The sequence below is a fragment of the Xenopus laevis genome, chromosome 5L (assembly GCF_017654675.1).
Source record: "Xenopus laevis strain J_2021 chromosome 5L, Xenopus_laevis_v10.1, whole genome shotgun sequence".
NCBI lineage: Eukaryota > Metazoa > Chordata > Amphibia > Anura > Pipidae > Xenopus > Xenopus laevis.
The window spans coordinates 37,494,750-37,522,258 of NC_054379.1; the positions used below are offsets into that span (position 1 = coordinate 37,494,750).

The 27,509-nt window shown below is 39.6% G+C and overlaps 2 protein-coding genes across 3 annotated transcripts in view; one reads left to right on the forward strand and one right to left on the reverse strand.

Annotated features, from left to right (window-relative positions):
- The first annotated feature begins 1,926 nt into the window (after positions 1-1,926).
- LOC121393633 (protein kinase C delta type-like) lies at positions 1,927-8,351 on the forward strand. The gene is made up of 8 exons (XM_041562657.1): positions 1,927-2,797; positions 4,278-4,384; positions 4,494-4,655; positions 5,118-5,272; positions 5,678-5,816; positions 7,230-7,421; positions 7,527-7,655; positions 8,002-8,351. The coding sequence occupies exons 1-8, from the start codon at positions 2,149-2,151 to the stop codon at positions 8,113-8,115; spliced, it is 1,647 nt and encodes a 548-aa protein (XP_041418591.1). The 5' UTR covers positions 1,927-2,148; the 3' UTR covers positions 8,116-8,351.
- A 12,673-nt stretch (positions 8,352-21,024) lies between these two features.
- abhd12.L (abhydrolase domain containing 12 L homeolog) overlaps positions 21,025-27,509 on the reverse strand; it is a 70,821-nt gene continuing 64,336 nt past the window's right edge. For both annotated transcript variants that reach the window (XM_018262874.2, XM_018262878.2), the window contains exons 11-13: positions 27,243-27,321; positions 24,702-24,829; positions 21,025-22,641 (exon numbers count right to left, since the gene is read on the reverse strand). In XM_018262874.2, coding sequence (XP_018118363.1) covers positions 22,611-22,641; positions 24,702-24,829; positions 27,243-27,321 — 238 coding nt within the window. In that variant the 3' untranslated portion in view covers positions 21,025-22,610. The remainder of the gene's footprint in view (positions 22,642-24,701; positions 24,830-27,242; positions 27,322-27,509) is intronic.

Below are 27,509 nucleotides of genomic sequence, written 5' to 3' on the forward strand. Positions count from 1 at the left end.
TTGAAAAAACCCAGACAGCTTAAATTTGTTTGTACCAGAAGCTCTATTATACATGATAAATATACCTCTATGTGCCTATGAAACTGAGGCATGGAGTCCTTGGGTAAGATCACCTATGTATGTGAATATATACGGAATCCTGCATAGCTCCCAATTCTGCCCTTTTTGTGGGACAGTCCGGATTTTGAGCACACATCCCGCTTGTGTCCCATGTTGCTTGGTTCCTCTTTTGTTCTTCCTGGCCAGCACTTTGCTTCCTGCATCTGAAGAAAAAACTCAAGCTGGCCATGGGTTCCACTGTGGAAGACTTGGTCATCTTCAATATTTTAATTCCAAAGCAGAAAGTGGAAAAGAGGGAGCCAAACCGTGTGGAAGTTAGGAGAGAAGAACTTTGGTCTTGGCATTCTTCTTGTGCAAGTGTAGGGGAGATGATGCTTTCAATCTATCCTTTTCTACAGTGATCTTACTGGCATGTCTGGTATTAATAGAATCCTCACTGGCCATTTTGGCTGTGATCTTACTGGTTTGTCTAAATAGGTGTGATAAAAAATAGGTGTGATATGTAGGGGCATGGTCTTAAAATAATGCCACCAGATACCCTTGTCTCTCTTTCTCAAATGTTTCTGAAAACAACTTGCTGGGATGACAGATCTAGACTTATGATGTGATAAACTATCCTCGTATCCCTTTTCCTTCCAATCTCACCATAATAAGCTTGCATTCTACAAATATACTTTACTTTATTGGAAACTCTTTCATTTCACACCTTTATTATGGTACCATACATTTAGAAAAAAAAGCTGTACAATGAAATAATGAAATGTTTAATATATATATATATATATATATATATATATATATATATATATATATATATATAAAATAAAGAAGAGACCAGCAACACCAGGGTTTCTGTGAGTAAAAAAGTGTTATTGCATATGATTATTTATATGCCATAACAGTAGCTTTTAAATGGACACTCCCACGTGTTTTTAGGATATTTTATTTTTTATATGAATTAAGCACTTTATTGTTATCTCATACCAACCAGATGATGTTGATGTAAACTGTTTATTATGAAAGCACTAGCACTTTTGCACATGGAGCATTGTTTGTTTTTATATGCTAATTACTGAAGGGTCACTTCCTGTCTGTACTTGGGAGGGGAGGGTATTTATTCAGTGAATTGTTTGGCACATGTTTCACCTTGAGAAAGGTCCCAATAGGGACCGAAACGTAACGTCGGTTACATATGCAATAACACTTTTTTACTCACAGAAACCCTGGTGTTGCTGGCCTCTTCTTTATTTTGTATACTAATCTTACCGAGCACCCAGGTAAAGGACTTGGAACGGAGTGCTGTCCACTACAACAAGATATATATATATATATATATATATATATATATATATATATATATAGATATATACGCAAAAAGAACCGCACACACAGGTCTTTTAAGTGAAAAACAAAAATAGTAGGCTTTATTACAGTAATAAAGCCTACTATTTTTGTTTTTCACTTAAAAGACCTGTGTGTGCGGTTCTTTTTGTGTATGGATTACTGTTTATAACCAGCACCTAGGCATTAACATATAGTGACTGGTGCACCAGCTTTGAACTATATATATATATATATATATATACACATAACACACACACGCATATGAATATGACTTTTGGCACTGGGAGTTACAGCAAAGCATTTTATCTAAAGAAGACAACCAACCAATAGCACCAACCAGTATATATTTTAGCAGTTCAGATTTAATCAATATTATGGGATACCTTACAAGAACTCAAGCTTACAAGAAAACAAGTTTTGTTATTACTGATCTTTTATATACTTTAATGTAGAGCAGCGTAAGTTGTATTTTATTTGAGAAAGGTTTGTAGTGCCATAGTAATGTCTTCTGCTCTCAATTGCATGCTTGTTGCTCCATGGTAAACCCAATGATGCCCGCATGCCACTGCTGGTGGTCACATGACACACCTAGCTTAACTGTTACTTGCTGGATCAGACCAACCGCCGTTTGGACAGTGAGTAGGAGAGAGTAGGAGTTTCTGATCAGCGATTGCTAAATTTATCCAAACCGTGAGTAAAAATAAAAAACCGTATAGGAGGAGTAGTATAGGAGTAAAGACCAACATGGATTTGAGTGAGAGAAGGAGATGTCCGGCTGGACAGGTAGTGAAAAGCTGCATAGAAGGTAAGACCAACAAGGATTGGATCAAGGAGTCAGGAGAAAGAAAATCAGATGCAGCAAATAATAAAAAGATTTGCAGAAATGCACAGACAAGTCTGGATAGGAGCATTAAAAGGAGATGGAGAGTAGAGAAACAGACAGAAAATAAAGAGAAGACCATTAAAAGGATAAAAAATGAAAAAAGACAGATTGAAAAAGAAAGCCAGGCAGAGAAAACCAGTGAAGATGAGAAGATTAAAAGGAGAAGATTTGAAGAAGGAGATATAGAAAAGGAAAGCCAGGCAGAGAAGAAGACCAATGAAGGTAAAATGATTAAAAGGAGAAGATTTGAAGTAGGAGAGGAGATAGAAAAGAAAAGCCAAGCAGAGAAGAAAACTAGTGAAGGTAAGAGCATTAAAAAGAGAGCAGTTGAAGAAGGACAGTTACAAAAGGAAAGCCAAGCAAAGAAAAAGACTAGTAAGCTTGAGAGAATTAAAACAAGTCAGGTTGCTAAAGACGATAAAAAAATCAAAGAAGACAACAGTAAAGAAAGAAATTTAGAGCAAAATGAAGTGAATAATAGAAGATCAAGACCAGAAGACCTATTAGAAGGTAAGGAAATGACATTACCCTTGTTGTATGTATTTAATAGAAGCATATACTGTAGGTACATAATCACTGAATGTGAAATTGCTCAGTGCCGTTATAAGCACTTTTGCTAAGTCCCTATCACATTACAAGCATGGGACCTGTTATCCAGAATGCTTGGGACCTGGGGGTTTTTCCGGGTAAAGGGTCTTTTGGTATTTTGGATCTCTACACCATGTCTACTAAACATTTATTTAAACATGAATTAAACCCGATATGATTGTTTTAGGTCAAAAAAAGATTAATTACATCTTAGTTGGGTTCAAGTACAAGTTACCTTTACCTTTATTTTTTTAAAATATAAATTATTTGATTAAAATGTCTATGGGGGATGGCCATACAGTGATTCAGAGCTTTCTGGATAATGAATTTGTGGATAACTTATCCTATACCTGTATTATCCATTAGGATGAACATACACATTTCTTCAATTCCTAGCTGAAATTGAATCTAAGTCCCCAGTACTACAACTGTTGTCCCACCATTAATAGTATATGGGCTATTGTAAATTGAAAAAGTGCTTATAATAGCAGGCTGCGCAATTTTACATTGTACTTATGTACATTTTATGTCCCCTTCAACCTATCCCCTCACTTGCTAACAAACAGCAAACTCAACTGCTAATTTCCCTATATAACTTGTGCTGGAAAATTCCCATTGATCCTTATTGCAACACTGACAAACGTAGGCACATCCATTTCTGGATAAAGAGAGAACGGCACGACTCCATTTTGGGCCCTGTGAACAGATTTGGAGAAAGTAGAAAAAACATGGCACTTTGCAGTACAGCTGTTTTCTACAATTTGCCCCTCACATTTGTAAATGAGCCGTTGGGTCATAAAATGAGGTTGCGAGTGGCCATACATATAAGTGGGTAGGTATCACCTTCTCAATTATATGTTATACTGTAAATAAGTACCTGCCAAGAAACCATTTATACATTTAAAAAATACATTTAAAATACATTTAAAAAGTTTGTTTTGATTTTCATATGTATGTTTGTTTTTTAACATATACTATTATGTACATTTTATAAGTTTTTCACTAAAAAAATTGAAAACTGCAGCAAAATTAGCCAAATGGCGAAAAATTTGCAAAATGCATTACAGTCTATGGGTCACAGCGACTTTTTGTTAGCAAAATATACTCTAGTCCAAATGGGTGTTTTTTCTCACTCCAAGTGCATTGTCAATGGGTGTTTTTTCTTACTTTAAATCCATTAAAGCCAATGGGCTTTTTTTCAAGTTTTTTCTCACTCCAAATGCATTGAAGTAAATGGACGTTTTTTTTGATTAATTTTGTCGTGGCAAATTTTTGCTGCAGTTTCTTGAAAAAATTCACCATTGGCGAAATTTCATTACAAATCCATGTGTGTTTAAAAAATTGGCTTATCACTACAGTTTGTGGTGTGATCTGTTAATGGAATTTTTTTCTCTTTAACAAGGTGGAAGCATACAGAAGAGACCCCGTCTGGACATTGAAAGACCTGCTCCCCTGGATAGTAACAACTACAAGTTCCACACTGTACTGGGACAAGGAGGCTTTGGCCAGGTAAGTGAAGGATTTCCCAAGTCATGAAGCATGTTTGCATAGCAAGTTACATTGTTTCTGTCTCTACGAGAGACCCTATGATATGAATCTCTTTTCTTATTTTTATTAGGTGATGTTGGCTTCTTTTAGACCAAATAAACAACTGGTGGCAATTAAGATCTTGAAGAAACAGAAGAACGACTGCTATTCCATCGCTAAAGAAGCTCGTGTATTGAAGATCAGCAGAGAATGTGCATTTTTATGCCATTCTTATGCAACTTTTCAGTCAGAGGTAAAGCATACTGATCCTTATGCACAATAACAGGTTAAAACAGCACTTTGTATGTGTGTCTGAGATTTAATTCTTGGCACTCCCAGTCCTTATTGTCATCTAGTACTAACAGCATAATCTACTTGGTCATTGTCAATATATTCTTGTTGGTATAGAGTGGTGGTACCTTCATGGGGTGTATTACAGGGGTACTTATTTAAGATTTATATATGTTAAACAAAACCTATTGATATGACTTTGACTCACTTCCTGAAATGCAACCACACAGCTCCCAATACTGCCCTATTTGCCCTGTTAATGTTGATGCAGTTGGGGAGGGGGTATGAGATCATTGCAGGGGGCCCAAGTTACATAGATGGTTTTGTTCCCCTTAAACAAGTCCCTTTAGCCCTTCTTTTAACCAGCTCTATTTCTGTATAGTAATGTTTCATGTCTCACATTGTTCTAACCTGCACTTACCAGCTTGAAGCCTTCTTTGTCCTGGAGTATGCCAGTGGGAAATCTTTATGGCAAATGATTATGCGTGAAGGAGGTCTGCCAATGTCGACAATCATGTTCTACACAGCAGAGATGGTGGTTGCCCTCCAGTTCCTGCATTCTAAGGGAATCATTCATCGGTCAGTAAAATCTCAGTGTATTGTGTTTGTGTTCTTTAACCTTCTAAAGTTCTTTGAGGTCAGCTAATAAAATACAGTTTGTCTGGGGGGGATTAGATGCGGCTACTTATCAACTATAAGTTGCAATCGTGTAGAACACTCTATTATGCCCTCAATCAATCAAGAGCAGTGGCACACAGTGGGCTTTGTTGTACGCTTAATTTAAATTAGTTTATCACCTTCTTTTGTGGTTCATTTAATTGAGGTTATTTTTAACAACAATTAACTTTCTTAAATAGAAGGGAATGAAATATGTGATCGCATTTAACTTACAAAGACTTCACTTATGTGATAAAGCTTGACCTCTTTCCCAGAATTCTTTCTATATTTTTCTGAAAGTAAATTGTTCTTATGTTTAACCTACAGTGATCTGAAGCCGGACAACATATTAGTGGATAAAGACGGCCACATAAAGATCTGCGACTTTGGCATTGTAGAAGAGAACATCTTTGGCCAGAGGAAAACCTACGGCTTAGCAGGAACCCCTGGATATCGGGCACCAGAGGTAACATAATTTGTTGTAAAATATTTACAATATATGCATAATAGCATATATATTAGAAAGAAAGGTGTGTATAAAAAAAAAATGAGAGAATAGTATCAACATCTTTGATGATCCCATTCCCATCTATCCCAATCTATCACCTAACAAATGCTGGCACAATGCCAATTCAAGCAATTTAGTTTCTTAGAATCTATTAGGGTCCAGTTTAGATGTTAGAATTTTCACTGATCTGAACCCAATGTGACCTTTCCATGATTACAGGTATGGGATCCGTTATCGGAAAACCCTGTATCCAGAAAGGTCCAAATTACGGAAAGGCAGTGTCTCCCATACACTCCATTGTATCCAATTAATCCAGATTTTTAAAAATGTCCTTTTTCTCTGTAATAATAAATCAGTACCTTGTATTTGATCCAAAATAAGATTTAATTGATCCTTATTGGAAGCAAAACCAGCCTATTGGGTTTATTTCATGTTTATATGATTTTCTAGTAGACCTAAGATATGAAGATCCAAATTATGGAAAGATACATTTTGCCAGAAAACCCCAGGTCCTGAGAATTCTGGATAACAGGTCCTATACTTGTATTGAAATGAAAGTGAAACTGTCAGTCCCAATGTTATAACCTTTAAACTTGTATCAGAAAATAGACCAACTTTGTACTATTAACATTTAAACATGCCATACTTCAATATATTTATTAAACAACAGGTTAACACTACTTCCCACCTTAAAATCACTGGTGGCTAATATAAGGCACCCCTCCTGTTGCAATTAAACCTTAATTAACACAAAGCATTCTAAATGGCATTTAATACATTTTATACAGCACAGAAATGTTAGTTATAGCTACAAAGTCTTATATGGGATCTTAGTATTAATATGTACTTTGTAACTGCAGAACTGTAACTCATCCAGCTGCTCAGGCTCCTACTGTGGAAACACATTAATCCACTAGTAATTCCTGTTGTACATCCAGAACTCCAGTGCAAATATATCTAAAGCTTGTGTGATTCAGTTTGTTAGTTGTCATAGAATGTTAAATTGCAAATTAAATTAAATGCGACACCCCTGGCGTCTTTTTCCCATTCTCATGTGTTCCTCCTAATTACCCGCCAGTGATTTAAGAGGTCAATTAAATTCTTAGGCCTGTTGCTTAATAAATATATTTGTTTTAATATTGAAGTAAATTGTTAATATTACATGTAGTTAAATTGTTAATATTACATGTAGTTAAAATAACTGAGTCCATCCCTTTTCTGATGTAGTTTAGACGTTCCAATATGTTGCAAACAGACATGTCAATGTACCCTTGTAATTAACTTTCAATGCTTGGATCTCTTTACTACCACAAATATAAGGCATAAAGTTGTTTGTTGCTATAATTCATTTTATTTTTTTTCTTTTCAAAGATTCTATTAAAGGAAGACTACAATACAGCCGTGGATTGGTGGTCTTTCGGGGTGACAATGTATGAAATGGCCACAGATGAATTGCCATATTCAACATCAGGCAGCATTTTAAGGCAGCGCTATATGATTTTGAACAAAACACCAAAATATCCATGTTATATGAGCGAGGAAATGCTGGACCTCCTGCCTAAGGTAAATAGATATACTGGCATACTGCTTATGTGCCTGCCAATAATGCAGGGAGTTCCCTAGTATAACATCTGCAAAACTCTAACATATGACTATGTTTCTCTTTAGCTTTTGGAGATTGATAACACCAAACGAATTGGACTGAATGGGAACATCAGGGAGCATCCTTTCTACAGCACTATCAACTGGGATGATCTGGAAAATCGAAGACTGAAGACACCTTTTAAGCCAGAAATGGTAAATAAATGTGATGGAGCAATCAATGTCTTATCAATACTCTTTCATGAAACAGTAGGGCAGAGGTCTTCTGACTTATTATACATGTATGATTAGTATGAAAACATAGTCATAAGCATCACTCTCCCACTGCATAAGACCCCTGCTATTATTGGGATGGAGGACAGGTCAGTTGCATAATAACACCAGGCAACTGAGTTCATCCTTTTGTTCCTTGTAGTTAGGAAGCCCTCAGTGACTAATAAGATGTGATAACAAATTACATTTAATCACTAGTGAAATTAATACAAAATTCTGCCGTGTGAAATGTTGTATAAAAGGTTAAGTTCTTTTTCTTTGTTCACAGCCATCTGCGGACGACTTAGATGAATATCCGCTAACATTCTCCCCTCATAGTTGCGATGGAAAGAATTTGAAAGATTTCTCGGAAGTTGATCCCAACTGGAATTGGCAGGAGTAAGGCATTACCTCTGTTCTAACATGGGATACCATCATTAGTTGCTGCCTGTAACAACCTGAGGCCTTTAACATCTGTGGCAAGCTGCACCCCTAAACAACCAATCCACCTGTTGTACCAAACCTAAATCATCTCCTGTGAATGTCAACTGGTTCTACCATCAAAGCCAGCACCAGACGGGATCTCTGACTGTAGCTTCTAAAGGATGGAAAATAGGAAGGTACTATGGTAAGGTTACATCTTGAAGGAAAATTGCTAAATAAAAACAGGTTAACCCCACCCTCCCCCAAACATCTGCCTCCCTCCTATTCCCTTACCTGTGATTAACCCCTATCCTAAGTGGCCCACTCCAGTGGCATAACTATAAAGGAAGCAGACCCCATGGCCGCGGGGGGCCCAGGTCTACTTCCTTTATACTGTCTCCCCCCTACTCCCTTATCCCTGATTTGCCTCTTTTTTAATCACTAAACCACACCCCAAACTTCAGTCTCTCTCTTATTCTCTTACCCATGATTGACCCCCTTCCTAAGTGGGTCACACCAACAGCATAACTATAAAGGAAGCAGACCCTCTGGCCGCGGGGGGCCCGGATCTGCTTCCTTTATACTGTCTCCCTCCTACTCCCTTATCCCTGATTTGCCTCTTTTTTAATCACTAAACCACACCCCAAACTTTAGTCTCTCTCTTATTCTCTTACCCATGATTGACCCCTTTCCTAAGTGGCCCACTCCAGTGGCATAACTATAAAGGAAGCAGACCCCATGGCCGCGGGGGGCCCAGGTCTACTTCCTTTATACTGTCTCCCCCCTACTCCCTTATCCCTGATTTGCCTCTTTTTTAATCACTAAACCACACCCCAAACTTCAGTCTCTCTCTTATTCTCTTACCCATGATTGACCCCTTTCCTAAGTGGGTCACACCAGCAGCATAACTATAAAGGAAGCAGACCCTCTGGCCGCGGGGGGCCTAGGTCTACTTCCTTTATACTGTCTCCTCCTACTCCCTTTCCTCTGATTTCCTTCATTCATAATCACTTCACAATACCCCAAACATCTGCCTTACTCTTATTCCCTTACCTGTGTAACCCCTTTTCTAAGCAGTGGTGTAACTATGAAGGAAGCAGACCCCCTGGCCGCGGGGGGCTCAGGTCTACTTCCTCTATACTTTCTCCCTTCTGCTCCCTTACCCTTGATTTCCCTTCTTCCTAATCTCTAAACAACACCCCAAACTTCTTTTTCTCCCTTATTTCCTTACATGGCATAACTATAAAGAAAGCAGACCCTGTGGCCGCGGGGGGCACGGGTCTACTTCCTCTATACTGTGTCCTCCTTTTCCCTTTCCCCTGATTTCCTTATTTACATTTCTCTCAATCCCTTTCCCTATTCCCAGCTTCTTTACCATCCACTTTTAATCCCTCCAGGTTTTCTTCCATACCTTAACCCTAGCACTTCCCATACCCATGCCCTCTTTGTCCTCTCCCCAACTTCTCTCCCAACTCTTCTCTGTGAGTGTGTGTGCTCTATGTATTTGTGTGTGTGATTGAGTGTAAGTCAGTTTAGTCATTTGAAATGCTCACCCATTTGTTGAACAGGAGAACACTGAGATATATTTCTTACTATTATCCACTAGTATTTCTAGGTGCGTCTAGAGTCATTTTACTTGCAGTCCATAGCCAGTTCAGCGGTCACTGTATTTGTAGAGCTTGCATTAATAGCGCAGCAGCTGCTGACTGTACTGCAGGTGAAATTGGCTTAGAAGCACCTTCAAATGCCCCTGTGTGTATCATCCTTACTGTTCTCCTGTTCAATGAATCAGTTACCAGTGCCAGGATATTTTTATAACCTGGTACTTTCCCACATGTATGCCAATACTGAACCAACCCATATGCCCTGAAGGTAGCATTGTACTTACTGTACAAAGCTACTGGTTTTAGTAGAATTAGGAAACCATTGATCCAGGGATTATACCGATTGCCATTTTGGAGTCAGGAAGGAATTTTTTCCCCCTTCTGAAGCAAATTAGAAGCTGCTTCAGACGGGGTTTTTTTGCCTTCCTCTGGATCATCTAAAAATTAGGTAGGATTTGTTTCAGCAAAAGGTTGAATTTGGACACCTTTTTTCAACCAAAAGATCAATGCCACACCTTGCTGAGAAAGATCCCATTCACTCCATGGTATAAGTGCACTGACAGTCATGGAACAGATTTTGGTGTGAAAATGTATATTTATGCTTCTCTGCACCAAAATCCACTCCGTGTGTATCAATGCACTTACACCATGGAGCAAATGGGAGCGGATCTGCTTTTTCACAGCCTGGTGTGGCATTAGCCTCACTACTAAGTAACTGTGTCAGTACACATAAGATAATTAAAATCACCATTAGAATATAAATTAAACCAACTAAAACAAAATCTCCTAAAAACAAAAGGGGTACTAAACTGAATCAAATAGGAGGGGGTTCAGTGCTGGCTTTTTCAAGCCGGCAATTGGCTACATATGAATCTAGGATTAGGGACTATTCCAGCAAACCACAGCAATTATATTAACTAATATACCAATAGCTCACTATGTGATTTGCTTTAATATGCATGTATGTTGTATGGCTTTGTGAGACGTATGAGCATTGTAAAAACAAACCCAAGATATTGAGGGCTGTGTCTGGCATAAAATGCAGGGAAGAGCATGATTAACCAAAACGCTGCCTAGGCACCACCTGTTTTGTACCCCCAAGTTTGAGTAATTTGATCTGCTAAATAGGGACATCATTAGTCATTCACCAGTATTTAAAATCTAAAATCCTTACTGGTTAGGGGAGTATTGCAGCAAACCATATGGTTAGCCAAACAGCAGAGGTATAAACCCCACGTGCTCTATGCGTCTCAATGTGATTTTACAAAATAGTCAATGTATGTGTGATGAAAGTCAGTTTTGTGTCTGAATGTGAACTTAAAAAATCCCAGTGAAGAGCTTTAGGGACTAAATAGGGAATCATTGCAGCAAGTCATATGGTCAGCAAATCAGTGAGGATTTCATCCTCCTTATGCCTATGATCACCAGCTGATTTGCTCCAACAAATAAAATTAGCTAGCGTATGTTTGAATGAAAGCCAATATGTGTATGTGGGAATATTTAGCTTGTGCCTCTCAGTCATTACTGAGCAGGAAAGGTCCCATGACGGTTTGTCACTTAGTGCTGGACCAGCTAGGGAACTATTGCAGCAAATTATAGGGTGAGCCATTTGCTGCAATAAATGGACAGTAACAAGAGTTGAAGCCTTGACGTGGCGTTACTGCTCACATGGGTAACCATGTGCCAATTCAACCATTTATGAGGCTGTGATAGTGATTGTGGAGTATATTTAGTATTTAGACTATTGAACAATTCTTCATTTTACTGAAAAACGAATCTTACGCTTACATTTTGTTTTCTAAGCTATTTTTATTTTAACTGAATCTATGTAGAAAAAAAGGAAATATACAGTTTGCAAAGTTATTCAGTTCCCACACTTTAATATTCTGTAAAGTTGTCTATGGGCGCAATAACAGATTGAAGCACTTAAGTAAGCATATACCAGCAGGAGACTTGGACTGCCAACAAAAGGGACTGGGCTTCCTACATAAGGTGGGAGGCTGGTTAGGGTCAGAGTTTTGGAGGATGAGGGGATGGGATTGAAGGATCAAGGCATTTCCAGGTGGGATTGAACCCTAATTGTAGGCCAATTATTACAGGAAAATTAAACCTAAACTCATTAGGAGTGGCAAAACTTGAAGTACCCCTGTTTTATGACAATCTGTAAGTTTTTCTCTGAATTGACAAGTTTAACTTTCTATATATGCCGCAACCTTTTTCACAGATTTAGACTTCTGCCTGCACAGTAGAGTAAAATCAGTCTTTCCTGATGAAAAGCAGCTCTTTAGGAAGGACCAATTCCGTCATTGCTGCACTCTGCTTATAGGGAGTGGAACCAAATGGAGCATTTCTGATTGGTTTGTCATTGATAGCATGTGCCGTGGATAGAGTGTTTCCTACTCTATTTTTGGGACATTTTTACTACCTGTTTTCTTAGTATTTCATTGAGCCAGTTAACAAACAGAATCAATTTCTAGGCAACTACAAGAAACAGCTGCTAATCTGCAGGTTTAATATAAAAACCTTCATGAAATTCTTCCTCTGATTCTACCAAAATATTTATACAACCATTCACTATTAAATTCAAGTGATATAAATTAATTGAAATCAATCTGGACCAATCTGTGTTTGGAGCTTATTAATGGTATTCACAACAAATATGTATAAAAATAATTTGCTGACCTCAAAGCAAGTGTCAAATTGTGATAATGAACGGTCAAAACACAACACTCTACTTTTCTTGCCTCTCTTTCATTACTAGCTTCATATTAGGGGTGGGTTGATTATTACAGTAGTTAAAGGGGTTTTTCACCTTTAACTTTTAGTATGATTTAGAGAGTGATATTCTGAGACAATCTGCAATTGGTTTTGAGTTTTTAGTATTTCTTGTTTCTTGAGTTATTTAGCTTTTTATTTAGCAACCTCCAGTTTGCAATTTCAGTAATCTGGTTGCTAGGGTCAAAACTACCATAGCAACCATGCACTGATTTGAATAAGACACTGGAATATGAACAGGAGATGGCCTGAATGGAAACATGAGTATTAAAAACTAGCAATAACAACTAGAAAGGGAACTTCAGGTTGGTTTGAAAAACATGCAAAGTTTGCATTAATATTTAAAGAATGGTAGGAGTTTAAATTTAAACCAATGAAAGTCTATAGGTTAGATCTGATTTGGCAGTTGTTGGCTCCGCCCACTTTTCTAACCTTGAAACCGTAGTCACCCAGTGAGTGACTGTGCAAAGTTTGGGAACCCAGGCACAAATAATGTGAGAATGGGAGTGTTTTAAATGTAAAACAAGGTAATTCAATGGATGAAATCTGATTGGCTGTTAGTGGGTTAGTGAATTGCTGTTTATAGCTCCACCCACTTTAGGGCATCCAACAAAAATAATCTTTTCATTCAGGTTGACCCCATGACTATGTGATTCCAGTTTTGCGAGTGTAGCTTCAAAGATGTAACACTGGCAGCAGTTTAAATTTCTCCATTAAAGTTAATGGGTAAATTTGGATTGGCTGTTGTTGGCTCCTCCCACTTTGGGTCACTGTTTCTTTCATGATTATGTGATTCAAGTTTGGTGAGTTTAGCATCAAAGCTGTAAGAGTGGCAGCAGCAAATTGGGGTGTTCTAAGTGGCTGAAAATATACAAAATAAACAAATTGTTTAACCAGTATCTACTGCATTTGAGAAGGTTTTATATGAGCTTACGGCTGTAACCGTTGGGCCCGGCTGCACATGCCCCAGACCTTCAGCAAGAGGAGTCAAACACCAGAAAAACTTCAAAAGAGACTGGCACAAGCCTGGACCCACGAAGTAGTAAAGCCGGAGTCAAGTTGTAAAAGAGTTAAAAAAGCTTACATTTTATTTTCCATAATTAAGAAAATAGCCTTGACGCGTTTCGTGTCTACCAGGGACACTTACTCATAGGCTAAACATGAAACAATTCATTATTCTCTATAGACTGTTGTACACAGCTGATAGACACGTACATAGAGAATAATGAATGTGGCAGAAGCAGGAATGAGGTGAGTGTAGCGCAAGACTTGGAGTACAGGCCCTTGGGGCTCTACAGTCGGGCAGGATAATATTATGGGATGTGTATTTCATGGGGACCTGACAGAACGCTGTGGAAGGCAGTGCAGGCTGCAGTGACACATACACAGAGAATTAGGGATTCCCGGGTAGGAGAGAGCAGAATGCGAGACATTTGAAGTCATTTGCCCCTTCTTTGTGCACGGACAGTAATTTCCAGCTGGGGCAGCTCAGAGCCAGACACTGACAGTGGGAAATGATTTAGCAGGCCCGGGTGGGATTAGAGCGGAGACTCTTTCTCCTCACACAGTCCTTCTCTTTCCCCTGTCACGGGAGAGGGAGGGCCGGAGCGGTTTTTGTTGTTCACCCGGGGACCCGACTACCTGCGGCAGATCACAGTGCCTGGGGACCCCATTATCTATATTATAGACTAGAACGATATGGAGTAGTGACCCGGAGCCCACACAAGACACACACCTTTAGTGTCACAATCACACTGTGTATAGTGTCACACTCCCTGGCACAGATGTGATAGTAACACAGAGTGAAACACAGATGCGCCTCTAATACAGCAGCAGCGTTAGCAGTGTGATAGTGGAGCGGGCACAATACAGTGTGGAAGAAGACTCTGGGGAAGCGACGTTTGTCTTCCCTGGCTCCGGAGCTCTGCCCTGGTATGTGGCAGTGCAGGAGTGGGAGGCAACGGTGAAGTTGGCCCCATGCTGTGGGGGTGAGGGCCCTGCACTCAGGCTTGGGGCACATCGGGGAAAACTTTGCCAGTTTGGAGCATCAGTCAGCGGCCAGCAGGATCCAGCAGCAGATGAAGAGTCCTTGGACTCGAAACATGTTGTGTATATTGAAATAAACAAGACAATGGTTTTAAGGTTCTCCAGGGTAAGCTTTATTCATTGATCCAGCAGCAGAGAGCCAGGGAGGAGAAATCGAGCACCACTAGATGGATGGTTGCCCTGTCGCCTTTTCCGAAGAGGAGCAGAAATTGAGTTATTTCTTAATAAAGACTTTGCAATTTTAAAGTATAATTTGTCTTGGTGCTATTTATTCTTTGTGTACTAACAAAAAAATTTTGAAAAAAAATTTGATGTTACTGGTCCTTTAACAACATCAATTATGACCTTTAATATAACCTCATCAAAACTGCCAATATTCCTTCCTTAGGTAATGTGTGATTAGCAGGAAGAATCTATATTGAATATTTCTTATGTGTTTGACTTCCAGACTATAAATGGAGGACAATTCTACGATCAATTTTGTGTAAACATGAACTTATAGTTTTAGTCATAAGCTTAATTGTATTTTATTAGCAGTGAGCAGTGTCAGCCACAAGTGGGAGACATTTACGTTTCTGCACAAACCCAACATACATCCAGCTATAGATGCAATATACATTTTTAGCTGCTTTTTTTAAGAAATTGGGAGAGCGTATTTAAATGGAAAAAAATCAAAGCTATTCAACCCTGAGTCAAAATAATGATTAATCCAATAGTGATGCAGTATTGGAAATAACGAAATGCTAAGGGGTTCTATGTAGGGTAGGGGGGTAGAGTTTGTTTTTAATGTTTAAATAATTCTTTTAGTAGACTTAAGGTATGGAGATCCACAGAAAGAACCCTTATCTGGAAAACCCCAGGTCCCGAGCATTCTGGATAGCAGGTCCCATACTTGCACTATATATTGGGTGGTCAGCTGGTATTGTCTTTGGAAGTACTAGCCTCCATTCTCTGCCTGCCAATAAAGCTTAATAATATTCCTTTTCATTTGTACATTTTTAATAGCATAGTTTTGCTTTTATAATGCCTTTACCTGAAAAGTTTCAACCAGGTTTTTTAAGGTTCAGCAAATAAATTCATAAAGGTTATTCTGTCTATCATTTTTCAACACGGCAATCTACAATTTCCCCATAACAAAAATCACAGTTAATATAGAATGTTCAGGGGCGCTCAGGCGAGTTGAGAAACTTGTCTCATGCGGCAGCACACGCTGGTTGCCAGGGGCAGCAAATTAGCTTCTCCTGGTAAGTTTAAGAGCCAAATTCCCATTTTTCAACCAGGAAATTCTGCTCCTTTAGTGCAGCGAGTGTAACTGCGCTCTTTGCACTAGTGACATGGACCCCCCGAACCCCTCCGCCGCTGAAAAGGTGAGTGCCGTGGGGAGGGGCGGCAGAACAAAATGGCCTGGATCGCCCCTGACAATGTTGATCTAGACTTCCATGTAGTTTAGCTCTTACGGAGAGACACTACATTAGCAGTGGAATGGGGACCCAAATAACTACAGTGTCTAGGGCTATTCTGTTGTCAGATAAATTAAATTGACAATTTCACTGATTAAGACCAGTAATTAAGAATACAATTTCAGGTTCCACTGTAATTCAGTAAAATTCCCATGGTTGAAGTGCTCAGTGTAGAATTAAACAATACCTCATTAGTGAATGCAATGTCACAATTTACAATTTTCCAATAAAATCATTGCATGAGGACAGACAAATAAAGCAGGCAGTGGAGATCAAGGCTTAATGCGTTTCGTGACTGTGCTAGTCACTTCCTCAGAGACAATTCCAATTAGACCGCACTTACTGAGTAGACCAATATATCATCGGGTGCACGTCATATGGCCTGTTCATCAAGGCTCCATTGTTGTATTAATTCTCTCCCAGTAGACAGCACTCCAGTTTTCGTAAAACCGTCTTTATTGTGTATGGGACAGCAGCATAAAATTACAACGTTTCGAGTGGCACTCCACTCTTTGTCAAGTATAAAAAACACACATCACCACCTGACCTTAAATACAATGTATCACAGTGCCCCCTTGTGTCAAGACATAAATACATAACATACTTTTAGTGATTAAAAGCTTTTCATATGTATCCAAATAACTTCAGCTGTACTTATCTTTCAATGTATCCATCAAATACAAAATCATTGAAGAATATCGTAGTTACATCCCACTCCCAGGAAGCGGATACAAATGTCCATGTAATAACCTATAAATAAATAAGATCAGTAGCACATTAAAAACTATTTCAATAAAAATGGATTCAGGTCATACTCATGGTTCAACCCATGTGGGGATAGAGTCCCCAACCTCCTGATCCACTGAGCTTCCTTACGTAGTAATTCTTTGTCCCGATTATCCCCACGTCTCCTTCGTGGAACTGTATCTAAGACTTGGAAGCGTAACTGACTAATAGTGTGGCCACTTTCATTGAAATGTTTCGCAATAGGCTGGTTTAATTTATTCCTAATAGCTGACTTGTGCTCGGTAAGTCTATCCCTTAGACAGCGAATAGTTTTTCCCACATATATTTTCCCACAGGGGCATTTAATACTGTATACAACAAATGTGGACATACAAGTAAAAAAACCCCTGATGGGAATACGGGTACCTTGTAAGGGATGATGAATCCATTCTCCTTTTAGTACATTGCTACAATGACTGCATCCACAACATGGAAAAGTTCCATTTTTAGGGGTTTTCAAATGGGTCTGTACGTATTCTGTTGATGAACCTAAATCTGCCTTTACCAATTTGGTTCCTATTGTTTCTGCCTTTGAATAGGACATCACCGGTGGAGATCGGAATATCATTTTATCTGGAAAATTTCTAGTTAATAAACTCCATTCCTTCCTTACTATTTTAGAGATTTCCCCACTCAGTACATTATATTGGTTAACAAATGGTATTCTTTTCGAGATTCGCTTTGTTTGACGTTCACTGTTTGCTGATTCCCCTTCAGTCACCCTATCTATTCCATCAAGGATTTTAGATGGATAACCCCTCGTTCTAAATTTATCCTTCATTTCCTCAACTCTATCTGCTTGTTGTTGTTCATTTTGGACAATGCGTTTCACTCTCATCACTTGAGATCTAGGTAAAGATTTTTTTATATGTGAGGGATGAAAGGAATCAAATCGTAGTAACGTGTTCCTGTCAGTTTGTTTAACAAATAAATCGGTGTCTAAACGGCCATTCATGGTATTTTTGACCAACACATCCAAATAGGGTATACTGATCATATCACAATGCATAGTGAAACTAATAAAAGGGGAGCATTTGTTCAATCCATCTATGAAACCAATGAGCTCAGAATGTCTACCCGTCCAAATCATGAAGATATCGTCTATGTAGCGATACCAACATTTACAGTTCTGTAGAAATTGGCAATTATTGTATACAAATGTAATTTTATGCTGCTGTCCCATACACAATAAAGACGGTTTTACAAAAACTGGAGTGCTGTCTACTGGGAGAGAATTAATACAACAATGGAGCCTTGATGAACAGGCCATATGACGTGCACCCGATGATATATTGGTCTACTCAGTAAGTGCGGTCTATTTGGAATTGTCTCTGAATCCAGGATTCGGCCTTATTCAGCAGGATTCAGATTCAGCTGAATCCTTCTACCTGGCCGAACTGAATCCTAATTTTCATATGCAAATTAGGGGCAAGGAGGGAAATCGAGTGACTTTTTGTCACAAAACAAGGTAGTAAAAAATGTTTTCCCTTTTCCACCCCTAATTTGCATATGCAAATTAGGATTCAGTTCAGTATTCGGCTGAATCTTTCGCAAAGAATTCGGCCGAAACCAAAATAGTGGATTCAGTGCATCCCTAACCTAAACCCACCCAACCCACGGGTCCTGTAGGTATTGGGCCGGAGAAATAACAATGGTCGTATGCCTAAACACAGATATGGGGTCTTGCTTTTGAGACACAGGACGGTAGAAAGTGCAGAATAATGTGCAGAAGGCTCCCTCTTTTACTATTCATAATATTATGGGGCAATTGTATATTAAAGGGATGGGTTACATTTAATTAACTTTTAGTATGTTAAAGAAAGGCCAATTCTAAGCAACTTTTCAATTGGTCTTCATTCATTTATTTCTATAGTATTTAAATTATTTGCCTTCAACGTCTGGCTCTTTCCAGCTTTCAAATGGGGGTCACCGACCCCATCTAAAACCAGATACTTTGTAAGGCTACACTGTTATTGCTACTTATTATTCATCTTTCTATTCCTGCCCATTCATAGTCCAGTTTCTTATTCAAATCAATGCATGGTTGCTAGGGTCATTTGGACACTAGAAACCAGATTGCTGAAATGACTACTACTAAAAGTACTAAAAGTGAATTGGCATTGGGCTGTGAATGTTTGTCAGCAGCTCTGCCACAGCCTCATTGACTTGATTGTAGGCTCAATGGTTTAAAGGACAAAGAAAGCTTAACTAAAGAAGTAGGTAGAAATGTTGTACATTATGTTTTTGGCTTCTGTACCAGCCCAAGGCAGCCACAGCCCTTTAGTAGTAAAGATCTGTGTCTCCAAAGATGCCCCAGTAGCTCCCCATCTTGTTTTCTGCTGATTCACTGCACATGCTCTGTGCTGCTGTCACTTACTGAGCTTAGGGACCCACTCACAATATACAGTACACATAGAATAGAAATGTCACAATATAAGGCTGATTAGTAATTACTACAGATAATAACTAGATGGCAGCACATAAACCAGTGAAACTAGCATCAGAATTTAATAATCAGCCCTGTAGCATCAGCTTATATTACAGACCAACCTTATTTTCTGATAAATTTGCGACGACCCCTAAGCTTAGTTCAGAGCCCACTGAGCATGTGAGTGTTGCAGACATTTTCCAAGATGGTGACCCACCCCCCTGTGACAAGTTTGAAGACCTTGATCATTGCTGCTATTGACAAACTGAAACTTTAGGCTGGTGCAATAAGTGCAGTATATAAAATATGGCATTTTTAGCGACATTCATTTTTAGGGTTTACTTCTCCTTTAATGCTGACTCCAGCCTCCATTCCAATGTACACCCCAACACACACATGACTCTCTGCATTAACAATTCAAAGAAAAGCAAAGGCAACGTGGCTTGGGCAGAAGTTTTATTTGGAACTACATATGAGTCGAAGACTTCTCTGCACCCGAACCAACTCACGAGAATAAATAACAGAATGTGTCCATGCGTTTCATGACCAAACAAATAATAATAATAAAGGCAATTTGATCTGTAGGGTTAGTAGAAGCAGCAGCGAGACATGGAATGTCAGGAATAGAATATGTACAAAAAATATATACAAAATTATCATTTTAGGATTTGAGCCTCTTTACCCACTGCTCAGCATGTCTGTTAGGGACGAGACACTAAGGAGCAAAGCTGAAGGCAAAGCAGTTGCTGACAGTGTTCCTATTGGGTGGGATTGTGTCTGAGTAGAATGGAATGGTTTGTGTGTATTCTCAGTGTGAGTGCAACCTAACTCTTCTGAACCTCGTAGTTGAGGGGACAAGCAGCGGATCTGTAGTTATGACTTGATCTCCAATCACAGATCACTTCTTGTGATACCTTAGAATAGATTGTAAGCTCCACTGAGACAGGAACAGATGATACTAAAAGGCTGGGAAGGCTGTCGGCTCAGTGCCTGGCTCAATACCATTGATTGGCTTGGGTTTCTGACATGATGTTTAGGGGTCAGAATCTCAACGCTACTTGGATGATGCCACTGAAGTCTTCTTCTAGCCCAAGCCTTCTGTCATGCACTGGAGATTATTTCATGTTTCAAGTTTAGAGATACATTAAAGGAATTGTTCAGTATCAAAATAAAAACTGGGTAAATAGATAGGCTGTGCAAAATACAATAAGTTTCTAATATATTTAGTTAGGCAAAAATGTAATGTATAAAGGCTGCAGTGATTTGATGTCTAACATAATAGCCAGAACACTTCCTGCTTTTCAGCTCTCTTGGTTTCCACTGGCTGGTTACCTGGCAGTAACCAATCAGTGACTTGGAGGGGGCACATGGGGACTGTAACATAACTGTTACTTTTGAATTTGAGCTGTATGCGAAGAATCAATTGCAAACTCACTGAACAGTTATGTCCCAAGTCGCGGACTAACTCAGAGTTAGAGAGCTGAAAAGCAGGAAGTAGTGTTCTGGCTATTATGTTACACATCCAGTCACTCCAGCCTTTATACATTACATTTTTGCCTAACTAACTATATTAGAAACATTTTTTATTTTGCACAGCCTATCCATTTACCCAGTTTTTATTTTATACTGAACTGTTCCTTTTAGGGAAAATATCCAATGGGTGAGCAGCATTAGGATGAGCCATAGTCAGGCTACTTATAAATTACTTTTACATCTCCTTCTTCCTTCTATGTCCTGTTGGCCACACTGCTCCCTCTAATAAACTAGAGTAACACACATATACTCCTCTGTCAGTCCAGTAACCCAGACACAAGGGAACACAACGCAAATAACCCACAACAATGAGATGGAAATGAACAGGTACAAAATATGCAGAAATGTGTAGTAGGGAGTAACAGTGAATTCTCATTAATTCAGTGCAAACAAACGAAGGCAACGCAAGACAAATGTGCATGATTAAAACATGAAATCCCTCAGTGTTAAGGTGGCCATACACGGGCCGATAAAAACTTACGACAAACCGAGTTGGCAGCTTATGCTATCATGTGTTTTGGGAATGTCCCCTGATATGAGCTTTTTGGAGGCAAGCAGGGGCGTAACTATAGAGGAAGCAGACCCTGCGGCTGCAGGGGGGCCCAGGAGGTATAGGGGCCCCACGAGGCCCTAATTCATATACAATTTCAATAAATATTGGAGAAACAAGTCAACCTCTAAACATTTTGGGGGCCTGAAAAATAATTTGCTGTGGGGCCCAGTAATATCTAGTTACGCCACTGGAGGCAAGTGTTGACATACAAAGAGCAGACACTCAATCCCCCTAATATTCTATCCCGCAGCCTGTGCCTCCTGGGAGTCTTGGGAGCGCTACCTAGGGGCAAATACACCAAATCCAGCTATTTACAAGTGTTCTACTTTGCAAAGAAAGCGATACGAATGCAATGGAAATCGTTGGCCCCACCCACACTGGGTTTCTGGAAAAAATGTATTACCGACTCCTTTGCTAATCAAAAACTGGTTTATATGGCTCGGGAGTGACCTGGAGATATGGGGCGCTTGGTTGGAACACTCCAGGGCTTAATCGGCCAACCATACCCAGTTAGATTCCAGTGACTGGCCTCAATATGACCAACTGGGCTCACTTCTTCTTTCCTTTTCTAACTTGCTTTTTATGTAATGTTGTTATTAGAAATGTTAAATAAAAACTTGAAAAAAAATATATAGTTTGGAATATACCCATAAGTTACAGTGCAGGTACAGTATATGCATATATTTTTAATATTTTATGCTTTGGGCATGAAAACTTTTAAATAGGTGTGTTACTTGACCAGCAGAACATGGCTGTTGTATTCTGGGTAAAAATCCTGCACAGCCTCCTAAAACCTAATATCTTATGTTTATCCCATGCACCCCCAGTGCAAATAAATGGAGCTACTGCTGGGACACTTGTGGACTTACACTGCATATGGACCCACCTGTCCAAACCCTGACAAAGGGACGCCACTATCAAACAAGCATCCAATGTGCCCAACTAGCAAACAAGCATAATTCCACGGTAGAGTGACCAATTGCATGGCAGAGATGCCCCAATGACATTTGTTAATGACAGCAGATGTATCAGTTTGGTTCCCTCACAGTCAGGCCATGTATGTTGCAAAGCTTACAAATAAACAGTAATAAAGACACTCATCCTGCAGTGGCCCCAGAGACAGTGGAATTGTTTGTACTCATGGTATTATGTGTGGACGGGGAACCCAAAGTAGCAGCAGTGACTCCCAAGCTCTGGGGTTTATTTGCTGACTGCAAAAAAGTTTCATAGGCTGCTGGTCCATAAGTCTTCATGCTAAGGGACAGCTGGGATGTCTGGTTTTTGGTGTATTTATTGCTGCTCTGTGTTTCCCAGGAAATCCCTGCAAAAACAAAAGGTGTAGTGGGTGAATATCAGGCATATCACAGGCTCATCAGAGACACCATAAATCAAATAGACTCAAATTCTATTAACTTTATTTAGCCCACCTCCTTCGTGCAATGTATTTACCCCCATTCTGTCTGTTTTATTCCCAGTAATATAAACCCCCATTTTAGCTCTTCCTAGTTGATCAATTCTCTTTGCTTTTCTTCATTCTGCCCCAGTGTATTACGCTCCCTTCCCATTCTCTCCCAGAATACGATGGAATGATAATAACAATGGATTCACAGATATGGGAAAGGGCCAGTTTTGACTCTGACTAGGGATTAGGGACCCTTCTATTTTGCTGAAATGGAAACTGCCCGACAGTCCATTGGCTGAGAAATGTCAGTATTTGGCATTTTTCATTCATGTTAAAGGGAGACATTAGGAGCAGCCCTCAAGCTTTAAAGGGGACCTGTCACCTTGAAAAATAATTCCAAACCCTTTTTATGATTTTAGTCAAAATAAACTTCACTTAACCTATAAAAATGTGGGAGTGTGAATGTGGGGGTGAAATCTAGAAAGTGCAGAATCAAAGTGAAAGTAATGCCTGCCCCGCCCCTATACCATAGAGGAGGGGCAGGCAATATATGATTGACATCTGAGAATTTTAAAGAAGTTTATAACAGGTATGGATGTTTTAACAATCGAAAGAATTCGGTTTTCAGGTTTAATTTGAAAAGAACCTTTTTTATACAGGTTTTTGTGTCCAGGTGAAAGGTCCCCTTTAATGTCCTCGGTGTGGTGGGTTGTATTCTATTTCAAGGTTTAGCAAACAAGAGAACAATGCAGCCTTATCTCTGAACTCTGCACAGGTCCAGCTTGTAGTACTTATAGCAAGTCTTTCCTGGGCTCTCAGCAAGAAGCATTGTGTACATAAACTTGCTGTGAAGTCTCCGAGTGTCTCTAAGTCAATAGCAGCGATTGTGTTAGAGCAGAAAGATTACAAGTGGCCGTGGCACAAAGAGACTTTTGTGCTGTAATGTAATATACACGCCAACTAGTGTACATTGTATTTGTTAATAGGATTTTGCTACTCCGGTGCTTGTTTGTGCTATTGAAGTAATACATTAGCCTATGTATATATCCCATTTTTACAAAAATCAAGATTTCTCTAGGCACTTTTTGGTCTACCAGTGGGGCCATGTACTTTGCAAATGTTAATTAAAGTGGACCTGACACCCAGACATGAAAAGCTGTATAATAAAAGTACTTTTCGAAATTAAACAAGAAATCCAAATTCTTTTTTTTTTTTTAATTTAAGCATTCTTGGCTGTTGTAAACTCATTTAAACTTCTCAGCTGTCAATCAAATATTGTCTGCCCCTCCTCTATGCCTTAGGGATAGAGGCATGGCAAGCAATTACTTTCACTTTCCATTCAGCACTTCCTAGATGTCACCGTACTCCCCACATTCCCCTTCACCATTTAATTGTGTAACCAGTGCATGGGGATGGACATCAGGTCCCCAGTTCTGGTGCACAAACAAGATTCTGAGATGATACAAGGCTTGCCTTAATAACAGTGTCCACAAAATGGCTCCTGCCTGCTTGCTATAATTATGAATTCCCAGACTGAAGGGAACAAAATTCAAATAATTTTTAGTGTAATTAATGTTCATTTTGCTTGACTAATGTGATAAAATAGGATTTGGAATATTATTTTTGGGTGACAGGTCCCCTTTAAGGATTTTTTTCCCTTCATTACATATTTGTACCTGTTTCTGTTTTACTTTTGTGAGAACACTTGAGAAAGGGCTTAGATCCTCCGAAACATAGTGTGGAGATCTCAATAAACCAAACCTATTCAGCACATTTTGCATTCTGATTCCCTTCTTGTTCTGGTTATGTATATATCGCACAGAATAAAGACTATGTGAGTGAGGGCAGAACAGACATATTACAGGACTATACTGAGCTGCCCATTCAAAGACCATTATTGTCTGTCACTACTTTGCAGCTTTTTTAGAGGGTAATGGTGCTAAAAGGACATCGGCCCAAGACAGGTGAAACTGCTTTACCTCAGTATCTGGCGCAACTCTGGGCTTCGGTATATGTACTTGTGCCTGTATCCCAGATCTTTGTGGAATGGAATAAACTGGACTTTGAAGTCACGTAAACTTCGTGCCGGGGCTGCAATGTTGTAAAGCTGCAAAGGTTTAAGAACACGGCCATGAGTGAAACATACACCTGTTGTAGGATCAATTTAGGAAGAGAGCAGAGGCATCCACATGAAAGTTTCCGGGGAGAGTATGAGAAAACGCTTTTTAGGACATTGTCAGGGGAAATCGTTATCCTGCATGTGCTGTCCTAAGCCAGAGGAATGCAACATAGCAAGCTTTTTTACTTACCCATCCTCAAAGGCAGACCTCATACCTCGCTCCTCCCTCCTCAGTCATCAACTCTTGCTCCTCACTCAGCCATCCGTCCTGGGTCCTCGCTCCTCACTTCTCAGCTCTTGCCCCTCACGGTGTGCATATTCAGCCCTGTGCCCTGATTATAGTTACTTTTTTCCTGGCGTGTTTTTTTTTCATGTGATGCCATTTCTTTTAGCCAATAGGCGTTCCTGAGGAGTGAGGAGCAAGAGCTGGCAGCTGAGGAGGGAGAAGCGAGGACCCAGGACGGATGGCTGAGTAGGGAGGAGTAAGAGCTGATGGCTGAGGATGGAGGAGCGAGGACCCAGGACGGATGGCTGAGTAGGGAGTGAGGAGTAAAAGCTGAGGAGGGAGGAGTAAAAGCTGATGGCTGAGGAGGGAGGCGTAAGAGCTGATGGCTGAGGAAGGAGGAGTGAGGAGTAAAAGCTGATGGCTGAGGAGGGAGGAGTAAGAGCTGATGGCCGAGGAGGGAGGAGAGAGGACCCAGGACGGATGGCTAAGGAGGGAGGAGTAAGAGCTGATGGCTGAGGAGGGAGGAGTAAGAGCTGATGGCTGAGGAGCGAGGGCTCAGGACGGAGGATGGGTGAGTGAAAAAGGAGGCGACGTTGCATTCCTCGGACATAGGAGATTGCATACAGTACAGCGATTTTGCCTGAGGATGTCCTAAAATGCTATCCTAGGGTCCCGCCTGCTTACTCCTTCCTCTCTCTGCTTCACACAATGAAGGTGCGTCTCGGGGGGGGGGGGGCAAGTGCCCCCCCTTGCCCCTATGTGCGGACGCCCATGGAAGAGAAATGCACTTTGTGGGACATAGGCACTGATCAGGAGCACTGCTCATACCTTATCATTCTCACTATTCCCTGATAACCTGGACATAAACTGAGGGCCATGCGCTGTAATAATTACAAACAGGCAAGTCGTGTGGAGGACAGAGAACATAAAGGCAGAGTTCTATAAAAATAAACTGTAATATTAATGATGGAGTTGTGCTTTAATAAATAGTGGCCACTCACAGATGAGTCATCAGCTGATGGCACAACTACTTTATCTATACATCTAAAAGCCAATTCTCTGCTTAAAGGAACAGTAGCACCAAAAAAAGAAAGAAAAATATAATTTACTGTTGTGCTTAACTGGTAACACTCATATGCTTGCATCAGAAACTCTACAATAGTTTGTAAAAACATGCTGCTGTGTAGCCATGGAGGCAGCCATTCAAAGCTGAAAAAGGAGAAGCAGCACAACATACTCTATTGTATACAATGGGATTTTTCAGAGCTTATCTCTTATCTGTTATCTGCTGTGTATCCTGTGCTTGAATGCACAGCAGCTTGTTTATATAAACTATAGCTGTGTTTCTTAAGCAAACACACCAGTTTTACCAATGCAAGTCCACAGTACATTATATTGTCATTCTGTGAAAACAATTACATTTTTGTTGGTGTTACTGTTCTTTTAATAGGCCAAAAACAGTAGAAACGATATAGGGGGAGGTGTAAAAGATGGAAGTGTGTATAAAGGGAAATAAACTACAAAAACAAAATTCTGAACAAGTAATTGATAGGCAGAAGCGAGCCCAGGACCAATACAGACATTGCATCCATTTTCCGTAAATAGGGTTGCAACCTTTTCTTGAAAACAAATACCGGCCTTCCTATCGTTTTATGGATTTTCTCTATTAATAACATTGGGATCAATCTTAATTTTTACCGGCCAGGCCGGTAAAATACCAGGCCGGTGGCAACCCTATCTGTAAACTGGTTATCCAAAATGGGGGATGGCCATCTCCCATAGACTCCATTTTAACCAAATAATCCTTTTTCTCTGTAATAATAAAACAGTAACATACTTGATCCCAACTAAGATATAATTAATCCTTATTGGAAGCAAAACCAGCCTATTGGGTTTATTTAATGTTTAAATAATTTTTTTAGTTTAATTCAGGTATGGTGATTCGAATTACGGAAAGATCTCTTATCTGGAAAACCACAGGTCCCAAGCATTCTGGATAACAGATCCTATACCTGTATATAGGATATACTTGGACTCTTTTTGGACATTAAAACTGCAAGAGGTAAAGGTAAAAATAGAAAAGCCAGTGTTTACATAATGTCAGTGAAAGGTGTGTCCTTTAACTACGCTTTAAAATACTGTTTTGTAAACCTTAAAACATTTCGTAAAAAGTACCTTTTTTCCGAGATGAAATGGAATGACAGGATCGTCTTCTGCGTGTAAAATGAGCAGGGGGCAGGAAATATACTTCACGCTTGAGAAACAGAACAGACAAGAGGCATTTGTTACTTTGCAATAATTGTCTGGAATCTATAAAGCAGAATGAAAAGCCAGAGCACATTTTAATTATTTAAAGCAAAGAGTTTAAAATAGGGGAGAGAAACATTACTTCCCTTTAATTCCCGCTTACTCAGCATGGCTGCCGTACAATAGAGGAGGACC

What these genes read in the sequence shown, in the direction of transcription:
- LOC121393633 (XM_041562657.1), top strand. Translation starts at nt 2,149, where the DNA reads ATGGATTTGAGTGAGAGAAGGAGATGTCCGGCTGGACAGGTAGTGAAA. An exon ending in TCTAAGGGAATCATTCATCG is followed by an intron (nt 5,273 to 5,677) that starts GTCAGTAAAATC and finishes TTTAACCTACAG; the next exon opens with TGATCTGAAGCCGGACAACA. An exon ending in TGCTGGACCTCCTGCCTAAG is followed by an intron (nt 7,422 to 7,526) that starts GTAAATAGATAT and finishes GTTTCTCTTTAG; the next exon opens with CTTTTGGAGATTGATAACAC.